The sequence below is a fragment of the Pristiophorus japonicus genome, chromosome 1, assembly GCF_044704955.1.
Source record: "Pristiophorus japonicus isolate sPriJap1 chromosome 1, sPriJap1.hap1, whole genome shotgun sequence".
Lineage (NCBI taxonomy): Eukaryota > Metazoa > Chordata > Chondrichthyes > Pristiophoridae > Pristiophorus > Pristiophorus japonicus.
In genome coordinates, this window is record NC_091977.1 from 491,663,188 (window position 1) to 491,682,038 (window position 18,851).

Genomic DNA, 18,851 nt, shown 5'->3' on the forward strand with positions numbered 1-18,851 from the left:
TGATCCCTTGGGATAACATTGCCTATGCACCAGCCTACAGAATAAGACAGAACAGCAGCCCTTATGTGTCTCTTTTTTTTAAGCTAAGATCTTAGAGCAAACTGCTCTGATCTAGGTCCAATCCAAGGTAGCCAGCAGAAAATTGCCCAGAATTATTTATTTTAAAGTTCAGTAGTCATGTGTAAATGTGAAGCTGTCTACTTTGCTTCACAGCGAAAGAGTGCAGATTGATTTCAAAGATCAAGTCAGAAGACAATCTATGCAAAAACTCTACAAAACCCTGGCTAGACCACACCTGTAGTACTGTGAGCATTTCTGGGCATCATACCTTAGGAAGGATATATTGTCCTTGGAGTGAGTGCAGCATCGGTTTACCAGAATGATACCCAGACTCCAAGGGTTAAGTTACGAGGAGAGATTACACAAATTAGGGTTATATTCCCTAGAATTAAGGTTAAGGAGTGATCTGATTTGAAATTTTCAAGATACTGAGGGGAACAGATAGGATAGATAGAGATAAACTATTTCCGCTGGTTGGGGATTCTAGAACTAGGGGACCATAGTCTTAAAAATTAGAGCCAGACTTTTCAGGAGTGAAATTGGGAAACACTACTATGCACAATGGGTGGTAGAAGTTTGGAACTCTCATCCGCAAAAGGCAATTGATGCTAGATCAATTGGTAATTTTAAATCTGAGATTAATCTATTTTTGTTAACCAGAGGCATTGAGGGATATGGGCGAAAGACAGATATATGGAGTAGGGTCGCTTATCATGATCTCATTGAATGACTGAACATGCTCGAGGGGCTGAATAGCCTACTCCAATTCCTATGTTCCTATCAGAGTGTAAACCCTACAATCTGAGATCTTCCACATTTCTGCAACTTATTGGTGGGGCATTCCCAAACTGGTGGCAACCAAGATAGATGGTCCCTTGTCATTTCTTACGATTAAGCAATTTCTTTCCCCCCCAAAAGATTTTAGTCAATGTTTTTGGTTCCCAAAAAAATACATCTTTCACCCAATCTCTGATCACTGAACAAGTTTGTCAAAAGATATAATGATATTATCTCATCATTTAGGCTTTGTCCAGAAAATGTACAAAATGCCTGCTTTAACATTGCTATCCAGCCTTTTCCGAAACTCACTGTTTAATTTCCACAGTAGCAGTTGTAATCCCCGAATATTCCCTAAGGCTGCAGCACTTGCATATTTATCTATTTATAGATCACTCAAATGCTGCCCATCAGGAATAGCCTGGATAACTGTCTTTGCCACACTCCAGGAGGTTGACAGCGACAAGAAATCTAATCTTGAGCTAAACAGGATATGATGTCTACAAGTGTTCTGAGCAAGTTATTTTTTTTAACCTCTAGATTAGCTTGAAATTCAAATATATGATGATGATTCATAGTACACTAAAGTTGTGTTCCTGTATGATCATTTTTTTGGTCTCTAACATAAAAGAATTCACCCAGAGATGATCCTACTTTGTCAGTGATTTACATAACCACAGATCTCCATTTTTCCAACAAATGGAGATAGATGTACATTGAGTAGGCCAAGGTTTTTCATCTCCAGTAGTGGCTTCTGAGAAGAGAAAGAAATGCATTCATTGGTCCTCCTGGTGGTATAACCCTCGCTCGTATAAGGTCAACATTGGGGTTCTCTTGGCCCCCTCAGGTGAAGCTCTATCCACGATATAGCTATCAGTCTTCCATATTTTTTTTTTAGATATCCTTTGCTTTTTCAAACAATGTAAGGGGTCTAGAAATCTCATTATTGTTAAATTGTTCTCCCTTTAACCCTGTTGGTTAATGTGATCTAAAATTCTAATCTTGCAAACTTGTTTTGCTCATTGTTATGGATGAGTACAATCAAGTGTCTTTGATCAACCTTATCTTGCTTGTTTAGGGATTTACAAATACTGAGGGATTACAATTTGCTGAGGAAGCCTCTCAATGACTGACTAGTTTCATCTCCCCTTCCAGAATTTTCCTCCTTTGGTGCTCAACTTTGTACATTTATGGTTCCAGGACCTGCTATAAATGTTGGCAGGATACTTAGTTGAGGTTTTCTAGGGCCTCTGCTCACACCAGCCTATTCTCTCAGATCTTCACTGGGAACAAATTCATTGGGTCTTATCATTTTACTCTTGCGATTTTTGGGTCAGAATGAAGTGAAGCCTCAGTGTGGCTGGAGAAGGAATGTACATGTGGTCCACCATTTTATCAGGATCAAATAGATGATGTTCTGATGCATAGCTTTGCAATCATAAGGGTATTATCCCCCTGTGATTTTCCAGGCAAAAATTACTGAAGTGAGGCCTTACCTCAGTACTGTGTGGAGACATTAGCAGGTAGGTAGCATTTTCTATTGCTTAAATGTCATTGCAGATTATTTAGTATTGGTCTCTTCTAACTTTTTTTCTTCCCTGTGGGATGTATTGGTTCTGTCATCAGGTGGGAAGAGGAGCACTATGAGGATGGTGTAAAATGGATGTTTCTAGAACACAAAGGTCCATTGTTTGCGCCCAAATATGAGCGGCTTCCTTTAGGCGTTGATTTCTGTTACAATGGTGAGCACAGTGGACAGCCATTTTTTTAATGCAATAATGGTTTGGGTAAATTATCAACAGAAGATTCATTTTTTAATCATGTCAAGCATTATGCAACAAGCCAACCTAGTATCGCAGATTAAAATGTTACATTAACTATTAGGGGATGCTTTTCTCAAGTTTTGTGAAGCCACGTAATGAATTATATACCCTGAAAAACTTTGCAAATGTTTTTTTTTTAAAGTAGGGAGCTGGTAAGATGCACAATCGAGTTACTTCAGATTGCAAGGGGTTACACCTCAAATAATTTTTGAACAACATAATTGTTGATTGCATGCTATGAAATGGCCCAATCATGGGATTATAGAATAAACTACCTGATCTCCTGTTGCTTTACTCGGTTACAAAAATACATTATTGTGCTGTGACATATGTAATTTATACATTCTATTCCATTACTCCCCTGTTTGTAAAATTGACACATTCAATATAATAAATATATAAATGGGAAGAAAGTAAACCTTCCTTTCCTGCAAGATGTAAAAGGGAATGATATTCTTTCAACTTACTTTTATTCCTAAATGTTACAAATATAGCTGTTCATTTTATAGGTATGTCTTGGTTCTAAATGTGGTGCGTTAAACTGTTAGTTCAGACTCATACCAGTAGCTTAGTTGTTAGTGTATTGCCTGATGTGGAGGTTGGAAATGCCAATGGAATCATACTCTTGCACAGGAAAGGAAAGGGAAAATGCCTGCACAGGGATGACCAAACCTACCACTGAGAGCCATCCCCATGATTAAATCCCTAATCAAGAATATCCCGAGGCTGAGTAAAGCCATGTCTACTCTGCTATTAAAGAAGTTGCATTTATGTAGCACTTTCACATCCTCCCACATGTTCCAAGTGCATTACAACCAATGGATTATTCTTGAGGCAAGCGCACCTGCTAATTTACGCACAGAACGTGAATGAACGATGTTGATTGAGGGATCCGCATTGCTCAAGGCACTGAAAGAACTCTCCGCTCTTTTTCAAATATTGCCACGGGATCTTTTACATTTATCTGAGCAGATAGATGATGCCTCATTTATCATCATGTTCAAAAGATGGCACTTTGACAATGCAGCATACTCTTTAGTACTGCACTAAAGTATTGGTCTACATTGTGTGCTCAAGTCCGTAGTAGGGCTTGAGCTCTTAACTTCCTGAGTCACTTGGGAGAGTGCTACCAACTGAACTAGGTTCATTTTATTTTTAAAAAGAATGCATCTTCAAACAAACCTTTAAAAGTCAGTTACTGAAGTAGTATGACATTTTGATTCCCCACACCAGTTGAATGAATTGACTAAGATTTACCAATTCAAGCTGGGTTGACAATAACCTTAAACCCACTTGCTATCCTTGTAGCACATAATGAGTAAATGCTTTCAGGTCATCCAAATGGAACAGATTCCAGGTGAAAGAGCACTGTTCTAATTACTTCTAGTCCCTAATCTTTTAAACTATTAGTCATAGAAACATAGAAAATAGGTGCAGGAGTAGGCTATTCGGCCCTTCGAGCCTGCACCACCATTCAATATGATCATGGCTGATCATGCAACTTCAGTACCCCATTCCTGCTTTCTCTCCATACCCCTTGATACCTTTAGCCGTAAGGCCCACATCTAACTCCCTTTTGAATATATCTAACAAACTGGTCTCAACAACTTTCTATGGTAGAGAATTCCACAGGTTTACAATTCTCAGACATTTTTCCTCATCCCGGTCCTAAATGGCTTGCCCCTTATCGTTCGACTGACTCCTGGTTCTGGACTTCCCCAACATCAGGAACGTTCTTCCTGCATCTAACCTGACCAATCCCGTCAGAATTTTATGTTTCTGAGAGATCCCCTCTCATTCATCTAGATTCCAGTGAATATAAGCCTAGTCGATCCAGTCTTTCTTCATGTCAGTCCCGCCATCCCGGGAATCAGTCTGGTGAACCTTCGCTGCACTTCCTCAATAGTAAGAAAGACCTTCCTCAGATCAGGAGACCAAAACTGTACACAATATTCATTTCAAGGTGTGGCCTCACCAAGGCCCTGTACAACTGCAGTAAGACCTCCCTGCTCCGATACTCAAATCCTCTCGCTATGAAGACCAACATGCCATTTGCCGCCTTCACCGCCTGCTGTACCTGGATGCCAACTTTCAATGACTGATGTACCATGACACCCAGGTCTCGTTACACCTCCCCTTTTTCCTAATCTGTCACCATTCAGTAATCTGCCTTCCTGTTTTTGCCACCAAAGTGGATAACCTCACATTTATCTGCATCTGCCATGCATTTGCCCACTCACCTAACCTGTCCAAGTCACCCTGTAGCCTCTTAGCATCCTCCTCACAGCTCACACTGCCACCCAGCTTAGTGTCATCTCTAAGCTTGGAGATATTATATTCAATTCCTTCGCCCAAATCATTAATGTATATTGTAAAATTATGAGAAATTTGGATGTGGAAATAACCATCTGTAAACATGTTAACTTTTTTTAACCTTTTTTGTTAACCAGTTTATAGTTCTGGCAAAGAAATACACACTAAGCTGCCCTTTTTTTTTCTTTTCCAATAACGATGGAAATACACTGCTAGCCCAAAATTTTCCTAGTTTGAATTCAATTTGAATTTTTTTTAAATCTCTACGGTTAGTTTGTAGTAGATTTCCTTTTCCCCTTTTCATATTTGATGGCTTGTTTTGTAAATCGGGTTTGTTTCTGTTTGTAGGCAATAAAATGAAGTTGAGTCTCGCAGCGGAAGAAGTGGCCACCTTCTTCAGCAAGATGCTGGATCATGAGTACACTACAAAGGATGTCTTCAGACAAAACTTCTTTAACGACTGGCGGAAGGTGTGTGTTACTTTTGTTTTAATTGAGAAACCTAGATGATGGGTCAAGTTCAAAGTTGAAGAGTAGGATAGAAAATTATAGCCCTGAGAAATATTGATTAGGTGATGTGAAGCTTGGACTTTAAAAGTTTGTAGATTGGAAGACTGAGGATCTGAAGAATGAGTAAGAAATGGTTTTCACAGTTTTACAAATTTGATGTCACTAGAAGATTCCTTTTAACTATCAGCTTTTTAAAAATCAAGATGAATGGAATCAAAGTTAAATAGAAAACTGTAAATGTGAATTTAAAACTGAAAACTAGAAATCCTGTCCGCATCAGTAAAGAGAAAAGACAAATTACCATTTTGGGTTTAGAGATTTAATCAAATTTGTGTAGAATTCAGTCTACACTAATCTTTACTGTTGCAGATAATATCTGTGTATTTTTGGCATTCTGAACTGAATCTGACCTGGTCCAGCATTGAATTTATAATGGGGAACAAAGAAATGGCAGACCAATTGAACAAATACTGCGGTTCTGTCTTCACGAAGGAAGACATAAATAACCTTCCGAATGTACTAGGAGACAGTGGGTCTAGTGAGAAGGAGGAACTGCAGGATATTATTGGGCGGGAAATTGTGTTAAGAAAATTGATGTGATTGAAGGCTGATAAATCCCCGGGGCTTGATAGTCTGCATTCCAGAGTACTTAAGGAAGTGGCCCGAGAAATAGTGGATGCATTGGTGATCATTTTCCAACAGTCTACCGACTCTATCAGTTCCTACGGACTGAAGGGTAGCTAATGTAACACCACTTTTTAAAAAAGGAGGGAGAGAGAAAACGGGTAATTATAGACCGGTTAGCCTGACATCAGTAGTGGGGAAAATGTTGGAATCACTTATTAAGGATGAAATAGCAGCGCATTTGGAAAACAGTGATAGGATCAGACCATGGATTTATGAAAGAGAAATCATGCTTGACGAATCTGCTGGAATTTTTTGAGGATGTAACTAGCAGAGTGGACAGGGGAGAACCAATGGATGTGGTATATTTGGACTTTCAAAAGGCTTTTGACAAGGTCCCACACAAGAGATTGGTGTGCAAAATCAAAGCGTATGGTATTGGGGGTAATGTACTGATGTGGATAGAGAACTGGTTGGCAGACAGGGAGCAGAGAGTCGGGATAAATTGGTCCTTTTCAGAATGGCAAGCAGTGACTAGTGGAGTGCCGCAGAGCTCAGTGCTGGGACCCCAGCTCTTTACAATATACATTAACGATTTAGATGAAGGAATTGAGTGTAATATCTCCAAGTTTGCAGATGATACTAAACTGGGTGGCGGTGAGCTGTGAGGAGGACGCTAAGAGGCTGCAGGGTGACTTGGACAGGTTAGGTGAGTGGGCAAATACATGGCAGATGCAGTATAATGTGGATAAATGTGAGGTTATCCATTTTGGGGGCAAAAACACAAAGGCAGAATATTATCTGAATGGTGGCAGATTAGGAAAAGGGGAGGTGCAATGAGACCTGGGTGTCATGGTTCATCAGTCACTGAAAGTGGGCATGCAGGTACAGTAGGCGGTGAAGAAGACAAATGGGTATGTTGGCCTTCATAGCTAGGGGATTTGAGTATAGGAGCAGGGATGTCTTACTGCAGTTGTACAGGGCCTTAGTGAGGCCTCACCTGGAATATTGTGTTCATTTTGGTCTCCTAATCTGAGGAAGGACATTCTTGCTATTGAGGGAGTGCAGCGAAGGTTCACCAGACTGATTCCAGGGATGGCTGGACTGTCATATGAAGAGAGACTGGATCAACTGGACCTTTATTCACTGGCGTTTAGAAGGATGAGAGGGGATCTCATAGAAACGTATAAGATTCTGACGGGACTGGACAGGTTAGATGTGGGAAGAATGTTTCCGATGTTGGGGAAGTCCAGAAACAGGGGTCTTAGGCTTAGGATAAGGGGTAAGCCATTTAGGACTGATGAGGAGAAACTTCTTCACTGAGTTGTTAACCTATGGAGTTCCCTACCGCAGAGAGTTGTTGATGCCAGTTCATTGGATATATTCAAGAGGGAGTTAGATATAGCCATTACGGCTAAGGGGATCAAGGGGTATGGAGAGAAAGCAGAAAAGGGTACTGAGGGAATGATCAGCCATGATCTTATTGAATGGCGGTGCAGGCTCGAAGGGCCGAATGGCCTACTCCTGCACCTATTTTCTATGTTTCTATGTTAACCACAGTATAAATAGAATGTTGCACTTTTTTATTATTTGTTCTCAGCATATGGCCAATACTGGCAAATTCACTTTTATTGCCCATCCCTAGTTCACTTGAGTAGGTGGGGGTAGTGAGCTGCTTTGAACCTCAATAATGCTAGGTAAGGCATTCCACGATTTTTTTTCCCCGAGAACAATATGTCATGGAACCAACCAGGGAACAGGCTATTTTAGATCTTGTATTGTATAATGACAAGGTTAATTAATAATCTCATAGTAAAGGGTCTTCTGGGGGAAAGTGATGATAATATGGTAGAATTTCACATTGCATTTGAGAGTGAAACGCTGCAGTCCGAAATGAATCTTAACCGATATAATTGGCTTTATTTAAGTTTATGAGGGGCGAGTTGGCTAAGGTATGATGGTAGATATCCCATTTAGCACAGTGATAGTGCAACACAACAGGATGGAGTGTATCCTCCTTGTGAAGGCGGGACTTCATCTCCACAAGGATTGTGCGGTGGTCACTGCTTCCAATACTGTCATGGACAGATGCATCTACAACAGGTAGATTGGTGAGGATGAGATCAAATAAGTTTTTCCCTTGTGTTGGTTCTCTCACCACCTGCTGCAGGCCCAGTTTGGCAGCGATGTCCTTCATGACTCGGCCAGCTCAGTCAGTAGTGGTGCTCCCGAGACACTCTTGGTGAAGTTTCCCACCCAGAGTGCACTCTGTGCCCTTCCAAGGTGCTTCTTCCAAGTGGTGGTCAACATGGAAGAGTACTGATTCCTCAGCTGAGGGAGGGCAGTAGGTGGTAATCAGCATGAGGTTTCCTTGCCTATATTTGACCTGATGCCATGAGACATCATAATGTTTGGAGTCCATGTTGAGGACTCCCAGGGCCGCTCCCTCCCGACTGTGCCAGTGAGACAGGACATACCCAGGGATGGTGATGGAGGAGTCTGGGACATTGGCATGATTCTGAGTATGATTACGTCAGGCTGTTGCTTGACTAGTCTGTGGGACAGTTTCCCCAAGTCCCCAGATGTTAATGAGGTGGACTTTGCAGGATTGACTGGGCTGGGTGTGCCGTTGTCGGGTCCGAAGCCAATGGCGAGTCATTCCCGTTTTATTATTGTTTCAACTGAGTGGCTTGCTGGACCATTTCAGAGGGCAGTTAAGAGTCAACCACATCACATAAGGACCGCAGATTTCCTTCCCTAAAGAACATTAGTGAACCAGATGCGTTTTTATGACAATTGGGTAGTTTCATGGTCACAATTCCTGATGCTGGCTTTTTATTCCAGATTCTTATTTAATTAACTGAATTTAAATTCCACAGCTGCCATGGTGGAATTTGAACTTGTGTCTCCAAATTATTAGTTCAGGCCTCTGGATTACTAGTCCAGCAACTTATTAATAACTTAGTTGAAGGTACCTAGTGCAATGTATCCAAGTTTGCTGATGATACAAAGCTAGGTGGGAAAGTAAGCCTTGAGGAGGATGCAAAGTGCCTTCAAAAGGATATAGACAGTTTAAGTGAGTGGGCAGTAAGGTGGCAGATGGAGTAAAATGTGAGGTTATTCACTTTGGTAGGAAGAATAGAAAAACAGAATATTTTTAAATGTTGAGAAACTATTGAATGTTACTCAGATTTAGATGTCCTTGTACAGAAAACACAAAGTTAGCATGCAGATACAGCAAGCAATTAGGATGGCAAATGGCATGTGTTGGCCTTTATTATAAGGGGTTTGGAGTACAAGAGTAAGGAAGTCTTACGACTAGTGTACAGGGCTTTGGTGAGACCACAAATGAAGTACTGTGCACAGTTTTGGTCTCCTTATCTGGGAAAGGACATACTTGCCTTGGAGGCAGTAAAGTTTCAGTACATTGATTCCTGAGATGAGAGGGTTGTCCTAAGAGGAGAGATTGAGTAGATTGGGCCCATACACTCGAGTTTAGAAGAATGAAAGGTGATCTCATTGAAACATGCAAGATTCTGAGGGGGATTGACAGGATAGATGCTAAGAGGTTGTTTCCTGTAGCTGGAGAGTTTAGAACTAGAGGGCATGGTCTTGGGCTAAGGGATCGGCTATTAAGATTGAGATGATGAGGAATTTCTTCACTCGGGTTTTGAATTTTTGGAATTGTCTGCCTGAAAGGGCTGTGAATACTGAGTCATTGAGTATATTCTAGGATAAGATAGATAGATTTTTGGACACCAGGATAAGGGGTCAGTCATTTAAGCCTGTGATGAGGGGGAATTTCTTCCCTCGGAGGGTTGTAAATATTTGGAAATCTCTACCCCAAAGGGCTATGGAGACTGTGTTGTTGAGCATATTCAAGCCTGAGGTAGATACATTTTTGCACTCGAGGGGAATCCAGGGATTATGGGGATTGGCGGGAAAGTGGAGTTGAGGTCATAGAAACATAGAAAATAGGTGCAGGAGTAGGCCATTCGGCCCTTCGAGCCTGCACTGCCATTCAATGAGTTCATGGCTGAACATGCAACTTCAGTACCACATTCCTGCTTTCTCGCCATGCCCCTTGATCGCCCTAGTAGTAAGGACTACATCTAACTCCTTTTTGAATATATTTAGTGAATTGGCCTCAACAACTTTCTGTGGTAGAGAATTCCACAGGTTCACCACTCTGGGTGAAGAAGTGTCTCCTCATCTCGGTCCTAAATGGCTTACCCCTTATCCTTAGACTGTGACCCCTGGTTCTGGACTTCCCCAACATTGGGAACATTCATCCTGCATTTAACCTGTCTAAACCCATCAGAATTTTAAACGTTTCTGAGATCCCTTCTCATTCTTCTGAACTCCAGTGAATACAAGCCCAGTTGATCCAGTCTTTCTTGATATGTCAGTCCCGTCATCCCGGGAATCAATCTGGTGAACCTTCGCTGCGCTTCCTCAATAGCAAGAATGTCCTTCCTCAAGTTAGGAGACCAAAACTGTACACAATACTCCAGATGTGGCCTCACCAAGGCCCTGCACAACTGTAGTAACACCTCCCTGCCCCTGGACTCAAATCCCCTCGCTATGAAGGCCAACATGCCATTTGCTTTCTTAATCGCCTGCTGTACCTGCATGCCAAACTTCAATGACTGATGTACCATGACACCCAGGTCTCGTTGCACCTCACCTTTTCCTAATCTGTCATCATTCAGATAATAGTCTGTCTCTCTGTTTTTATCACCAAAGTGGATAACTTTACATTTATCCACATTGTACTTCATCTGCCATGCATTTGCCCACTCACCTAACCTATCCAAGTCACTCTGCAGCCTCATAGCATCCTCCTCGCAGCTCACACTGCCACCCAACTTAGTGTCATCTGCAAATTTGGAGATACTACATTTAATCCCCTCGTCTAAATCATTAATGTACAATGTAAACAGCTGGGGTCCCAGCACAGAACCTTGCGGTCACTGCCTGCCATTCTGAAAAGTCCCCATTTACTTCTACTCTTTTTGCTTCCTGTCTGCCAACCAGTTCTCAATCCACATCAGCACACTACCCCCAATCCCATGTGCTTTAACTTTGCACATTAATCTCTTGTGTGGGACCTTGTTGAAAGCCTTCTGAAAGTCCAAATACACCACATCAACTGGTTCTCCCTTGTCCACTCTACTGAAAACATCCTCAAAAAATTCCAGAAGATTTGCCAAGCATGATTTCCCTTTCACAAATCCATGCTGACTTGGACCTATCATGTCACCTCTTTCCAAATGCGCTGCTATGACATCCTTAATAACTGATTCCATCGTTTTACCCACTACCGATGTCAGGCTGACCGGTTTATAATTCCCTGTTTTCTCTCTCCCTCCTTTTTTTAAAAAGTGGGGTCACATTGGCTACCCTCCACTCCATAGGAACTGATCCAGAGTCTATGGAATGTTGGAAAATGACTGTCAATGCATCCACTATTTCCAAGGCCACCTCCTTAAGTACTCTGGGATGCAGTCCATCAGGCCCTGGGGATTTATCGGCCTTCAATCCCATCAATTACCCCAATACAATTTCCCGACTAATAAGGATTTCCCTCAGTTCCTCCTTCTTACTAGACCCTCTGACCCCGTTTATATCCAGAAGGTTGTTTGTGTCCTCCTTCGTGAATACCGAACCAAAGTAATTGTTCAATTGGTCTGCCATTTCTTTGTTCCCCGTTATGACTTCCCCTGATTCTGACTGCAGGGGACCTACGTTTGCCTTTACTAACCTTTTTCTCTTTACATATCTATAGAAGCTTTTGCAGTCCGTCTTAATATTCCCTGCAAGCTTCCTCTCGTACTCTTATTTTCCCTGCCCTAATCAAACCCTTTGTCCTCCTCTGCTGATTTCTAAATTTCTCCCAGTCCCTGGGTTCACTGCTATTTCTGGGCAATTTGTATGCCACTTTCTTGGCTTTAATACGATCCCTGATTTCCCTTGATAGACACGGTTGAGCCACCTTTCCTTTTTTATTTTTAGGCCAGACAGGGATGTACAATTGTTGTAGTTCATCCATGCGGTCTTTAAATGTTTGCCATTGTCCATCCACTGTCAACCCCTTAAGTATCCTTCGCCAATCTATCCTAGCCAAGTCATGCCTCATACCTTCAAAGTTAGCCTTCTTTAAGTTCTGGACCATGGTCTCTGAATTAACAGTTTCATTCTCCATCCTAATGCAGAATTCCACCATATTATGGTCATTCTTCCCCAAGGGGCTTCGCACAACGAGATTGCTAATTAATCCTCTCTCATTATGCAACACCCAGTCTAAGATGGCCTTCCCCCTAGTTGGTTCCTCGACATATTGGTCTAGAAAACCATCCCTTATGCACTCCAGGTAATCTTCCTCCACTGTATTGCTTCCAGTTTGGTTAGCCCAATCTATATGCATATTAAAGTCACCCATGATAACTGCTGCACCTTTATTGCATGCACCCCTAATTTCCTGTTTGATGCCCTCCCCAACATCACTACTACTGTTTGGAGGTCTGTGCACAACTCCCACTAACCTTTTTTGCCCTTTGGTGTTCTGCAGCTGTATCCATATAGATTCCACATCATCCAAGCTAATGTCCTTCCTAACTATTGCATTAATCTCCTCTTTAACCAGCAATGCTACCCCACCTCCTTTTCCTTTTATTCTATCCTTCCTGAATATTGAATACTATTCTGTCCTTCCTGAATGTCGATCAGCCATGATATTGAATGGCGGAGCAACCTCGAAAAGCCATACAGCATACTTATGCTCCTACTTTGTGTGTTATGTTTTTATTTTGACCTAGTGACGAAGAAGGAACAGCAGTATATGTCTAGGTCAGAATGGTAAGGTGACTTGGAGGGAACTTGCTGGTGATTCACTCACATGATTTTACAATTTTTTGCCCTTTTTGCTGTTCGAGATCAAGGGCCTGACAGGTGCTGTCAAAGTAAGCTTGGTGAATTGATACACTGCAACCTGTTTTTAGTACATACTGTAGCCACATTCCACTGGTGGTAGAAGGGGATGGATATTGAGTCTAGTGGCAGCAAGGGCACCCATCAAGTGAGCTGCTTTGACCTGGATGATGTCCAGCTTCCTCTGTTAGCAGCTGCTCCCATCCAGACGAGAGGTGAGTACAGGTGCAGCGTCGAAAATCCAGAGTTTCGGAATCTCGAATGTTCTGGACTCCAGGACAATCAGTGGCAAGGTCGTCCTGAATCCGTAAATGTTCCGGAATCTGGACCTGCCGATGCTGTCAACCTCAGGGCTCCACCGATGCTACCGACCTCGGGTCTCATCACCCCACTGCCGCTGCCCAACCCCCGCCCCCCCCCCCCCCCTCCTGCCGCCGTCTCTCATGGTTCCCAAATCCGGAAATACCCAAACCTGAGCTTGGGTGTTTCCGGATTCGTGGCGTCAGAAACACGTTCGAAAGTCCGGAAAAACAAGAAATCTGGAACGGCCTCATAAAAACTTAAGAGCAGGAGTCCACCTGGTCCCTCGAACCTGCTCCGCCATTTAATAAGATCATGGCTAATCTGATCATGGACTCCGCTCCACTTCCCTACTTGCTCCCTATAACCCTTTATTCCCTTATCACTAAAAAAATCTGTCGATCTCCGCCTTAAATATATTCAATGATCCAGCCTCCACAACTCTGAGGCAGAGAATTCCACAGATTTACAACCCTCCGAGAAGAAATTCCTCCTCATCTCAGTCTCACAATAAGGGGCACCCATATAAAACTATGTCCCCTTGTTTTAGTTTCCCCTGAGTGGAAATATCCTCTGCATCCACCTTGTCAAGTCCCCTCGTTATCTTATATGTTTCGATAAGATCACACCTCATTCTTCTGAACTCCAATGTGCATAGGCCCAACCTACTCAGCCTATCTTCATAAGTCAACCCCCTCATCTCCGGAATCAATCTAGTGAACCTTCTCTGAACAGCCTCAAATGCAAGTATATCCTTCCTTAAAGACGGAGATCAAAACTCTGCGCAGTACTCTAGGTATGGCCTCACCAATACCCTGTACAGTTGTACAGCAGGACTTCTCTGCTTTTATACTCTATATCTCTTGCAATAAAGGCCAACATTTCATTTGCCTTCCTGATTACTTGCTGTACCTGCATATTAACTTTCATGTACAAGGACCCTCAGGTCCCTCTGTACTGCAGCACTTTATAATTTAAATGGAGAAAAATTGCAATGTGCTTTTCTATTTTTCCTGCCAAAGTGGATAACCTCACATTTTCCCACACTATACTCCATCTGCCAAATTTTTGCTCACTCACTTAGCCAGTCTATATCCCTTTGTAGATTTCTTGTGTCCTCCTCACAATTTGCTTTCCCACCCATCTTTGTATCATCAGCAAACTTGGCTACATTACACTCGGTCATAAAAACATAAGGACAGAAGAATTAGGAACAGGAGTAGGCCATCTAGCCCCTCGAGCCTGCTCTGCCATTCAACAAGATCATGGCTGATCTGGCCGTGGACTCAGCTCCACTTACCCGCCCGCTCCCCATAACCCTTAATTCCCTTATTGGTTAAAAATCTATCTATCTGTGATTTGAATACATTCAATGAGCTAGCCTCAACTGCTTCCTTGGGCAGAGAACTCCACAGATTCACAACCCTCTGGGAGAAGAAATTCCTTCTCAACTCGGTTTTAAATGGGCTCCCCCGTATTTTGAGGCTGTGCCCCCTAGTTCTAGTCTCCCCGACCAGTGTAAACAACCTCTCTGCCTCTATCTTGTCTATCCCTTTCATTATTTTAAATGTTTCTATAAGATCACCCCTCATCCTTATGAACTCCCAACGAGCAAAGACCCAGTCTACTCAATCTATTATCATCAGGTAACCCCCTCATCTCTGGAATCAGCCTAGTGAATCGTCTCTGTACCCCCTCCAAAGCTAGTATATCCTTCCTTAAGTAAAGTGACCAAAACTGCACGCAGTACTCCAGGTGCGGCCTCACCAATACCCTGTACAGTTGCAGCAGGACCTCCCTGCTTTTGTCCTCCATGCCTCTTGCAATGAAGGCCAACATTCCATTCGCCTCCTGATTACCTGCTGCACCTGCAAACTAACTTTTTGGGATTCATGCACAAGGACCCCCAGGTCCCTCTGCACTGCAGCATGTTGTAATTTCTCCCCATTCAAATAACATTCCCTTTTTACTGTTTTTTTTTCAGGGTGGATGACCTCACATTTTCCGACATTGTATTCCATCTGCCAAATCTTAGCTCATTCGCTTAACCTATCGAAATCTCTTTTGCAGCCTCTCTATGTCCTCTACACAACCTGCTTTCCCACTAATCTTTGTGTCATCTGCAAATTTTGTTACACTACACTCTGTCCCCTCTTCCAGGTCATCTATATATATTGTAAACAGTTGTGGTCCCAGCACCGATCCCTGTGGCACACCACTAACCGCCGATTTCCAACCCGAAAAGGACCCATTCATCCCGACTCGCTGCTTTTTGTTAACCAGCCAATTCTCGATCCATGCTAATACATTTCCTCTGACTCCGCATACCTTTATCTTCTGCAGTAACCTTTTGTGTGGCACCTTATCGAATGCCTTTTGGAAATCTAAAGACACCACATCCATCGGTACACCTCTAACCACCATGCTCGTTATATCCTCAAAGAATTCCAGTAAATTAGTTAAACATGATTTCCCCTTCATGAATCCATGTTGCGTCTGCTTGATTGCACTATTCCTATCTAGATGTCCCGCTATTTCTTCCTTAATGATGGCTTCAATCATTTTCCCCACTACAGATGTTAAACTAACCGGCCTATAGTTACCTGCCTTTTGTCTTCCCCCTTTTTTAAACAGAGGCGTTCCATTAGCTGCTTTCCAATCCGCTGGTACCTCCCCAGAGTGCAGAGAATTTTGGTAGATTATAACGAATGCATCTGCTATAACTTCCGCCATCTCTTTTAATACCCTGGGATGCATTTCATCAGGACCAGGGGACTTGTCTACCTTGAGTCCCATTAGCCTGTCCAGCACTACCCCCCCCTAGTGATAGTGATTGTCTCAAGGTCCTCCATTTCCACATTTCCCATTATTCAATCCCCCTTTTCATCTTCTAAGGGACCAACATTTACTTTAGTCACTCTCTTCCGTTTTATAGATCGGTAAAAGCTTTTACTATCTGTTTTTATGTTTTGCACCATTTTACTTTCGTAATCTATCTTTCCTTTCTTTATCGCTTTCTTAGTCATTCTTTGCTGTCGTCTAAAATTTTCCCAATCTTCTAGTTTCCCACTAACCTTGGCCACGTTATACGCATTGGTTTTTAATTTGATACTCTCCTTTATTTCCTTGGTTATCCACGGCTGGTTATCCCTTCTCTTACCACCCTTCTTTTTCGCTGGAATATATTTTTGTTGAGCACTATGAAAGAGCTCCTTAAAAGTCCTCCACTGTTCCTCAATTGTGCCACCGTGTGTTCCCAGTCTACTTTAGCCAACTCTGCCCTCATCCCACTGTAGTCCCCTTTGTTTAAGCATTGTACGCTCATTTGAGACACTACTTCCTCACCCTCAATCTGTATTGCAAATTCAGCCATACTGTGATCACTCATTCCGAGAGGATCTTTTACTAGATCATAGTTTATTATTCCTGTCTCATTATACAGGACCAGATCTAAGACAGCTTGCTCCATTGTAGGTTCTGTAACATACTGTTCTAAGAAACCGTCTCTTCATCCAAGTTATTAATATAGACTTGGTTAGTGTCTAGCCAAGCACCGATCCCTGCGGCACCCCACTTGGTTAGTGTTTGCCAACCCCATTTCTCCCGACCTCTCTCTTTTCTGTTCGTTAAACAATCCTCCATCCATGCTAATATAGATATATAAAAAACATAGAAACATATATGTGTGTGTGTGTGTGTGTATTTTATATATATATATATACACTATAGCAGACATTTAAAGATCACATGGATGAACTTCAACAATTGTACATCCCTGTCTGCCGTAAAAATAAAATGGGGAAGGTGGCTCAACCGTGGCTTACAAGGGAAATTAGGGATAGTATTAAATCCAAGAAAGAGGCATATAAAGTGGCTAAAAAAGCAGCAAACCTGAGGACTGGGAGAAATTTAGAATTCAGCAGAGGAGAACTACGGGTTTAATTAGGAGGGGGAAAATAGAGTATGAGAGAAAGCTTGCAGGGAACACAAAAGCTTCTACAGATATATGAAGACAAATGTGAGTCCCTTACAGTCAGAATCAGGTGAATTTATAATGGGGAACAAAGAAATGGCAGACAAATTGAACAAATACATTGGTTCTGTCTTCACTAAGGAAAACACAAATAACCTTCTGGAAATACTAGGGGACCGAAGGTCTAGCAAGAATGAGGAAGGAAAGGAAATCCTTATTAGTCAGCAAATTGTGTTCGGAAAATTGATGAGATTGAAGGCCGATAAATCCCCAGAGCCTGACAGTCTGCATCCATATAACTTAAGGAAGTGGCCCTAGAAATAGTGGATGCATTGGTGGTAATTTTCCAATTCTATATACTGTGGATCAGTTCCTATGGACTGAAGGAGAGCTAATGTAACCCCACTTTTTAAGAAAGGAGGAAGAGAGAAAACAGGGAATTATAGACTGGTTAGCCTGACATCGGTAGTGGGGAAAATGTTGGAATCAATTATTAAAGATTAAATGACAGTGTATTTGGAAAGCAGTGACAGGATTGGTCCAAGTCAGCATGGATTTATGAAAGGGAAATCATGCTGTACAAATCTTCTTGAATTTTTTGAGCATGTAACTAGCAGAGTGGACAAGGGGGAGCCAGTGGATGTGGTGTATTTAGACTTTCAAAAGGCTTTTGACAAGGTCCCACACAAGAGATTAGTGTGCAAAATTAAAGCACATGGTATTGGGGGTAATGTTTTGACGTGGGTAGCGAACTGGTTGGCAGAAAGGAAGCAAAGAGTAGGAATAAATGGGTCCTTTTCAGAATGGCAGGCAGTGAATAGTGGAGTACCGCAAGGTTCAGTGCTGGGATCCCAGCTATTTACAATATACATTAATGATTTGGACGAAGGAATTGAATGTAATATCTCCAAGTTTGCAGATGACACTAAGCTGGGCGGCAGTGTGAGCTGTGAGAAGGATGGTAAGAGGCTGCAGGGTGACTTGGACAGGTTAGGTGAGTGGGCAAATGCATGGTAGATGCGGTATAATGTAGATAAATGTGAGGTTATCCACTTTGGTCGTAAAAAAGGATGGCAGATTATTATTTGAATGGTGACAGATTAGTAAAAGGGGAGGTGCAACGAGACCTGGGTGTCAAGGTGCATCAGTCATTGAAAGTTGGCATACAGGTAGAGCAGGCGGTGAAGAAGGCAAATAGCATGTTGGCCTTCATAGCGAGAGGATTTGAGTATAGGAGCAGGGAGGCCTTACTGCAGTTGAACAGGGCCTTGGTAAGGCCACATCTTGAATATTGTGTACACTTTGGTCTCCTGATCTGAGGAAGGACATTCTTGCTATTGAGGGAGTGCAGTGAAGGTTCACCAGACTGATTCCTGGGATGACAGGACTGACACATGAAGATCGATGAGGCTTATATTCACAAGAATTTAGAAGAATGAGAGGGGCTTCATAGAAACATATAAAATTCTGACGGGATTGGACAGGTTAGATGCAGGAAGAATGTTCCCAATGTTGGGGAAGTCCAGAATCAGGGGTCACAGA

At 42.3% G+C, this 18,851-nt stretch overlaps 1 protein-coding gene across 8 annotated transcripts in view; it reads left to right on the forward strand.

Annotated features, from left to right (window-relative positions):
- Positions 1 to 18,851, forward strand: part of LOC139277143 (DNA topoisomerase 1-like) — a 198,133-nt gene that overhangs the window by 117,457 nt on the left and 61,825 nt on the right. For 7 of the 8 annotated variants that reach the window (XM_070895198.1, XM_070895203.1, XM_070895213.1 and 4 more), the window contains 2 exons: positions 2,464 to 2,579; positions 5,322 to 5,443. In XM_070895198.1, the coding sequence (XP_070751299.1) occupies positions 2,464 to 2,579; positions 5,322 to 5,443 (238 nt within the window). The remainder of the gene's footprint in view (positions 1 to 2,463; positions 2,580 to 5,321; positions 5,444 to 18,851) is intronic. The other variant, XM_070895256.1, reaches the window with a different exon arrangement.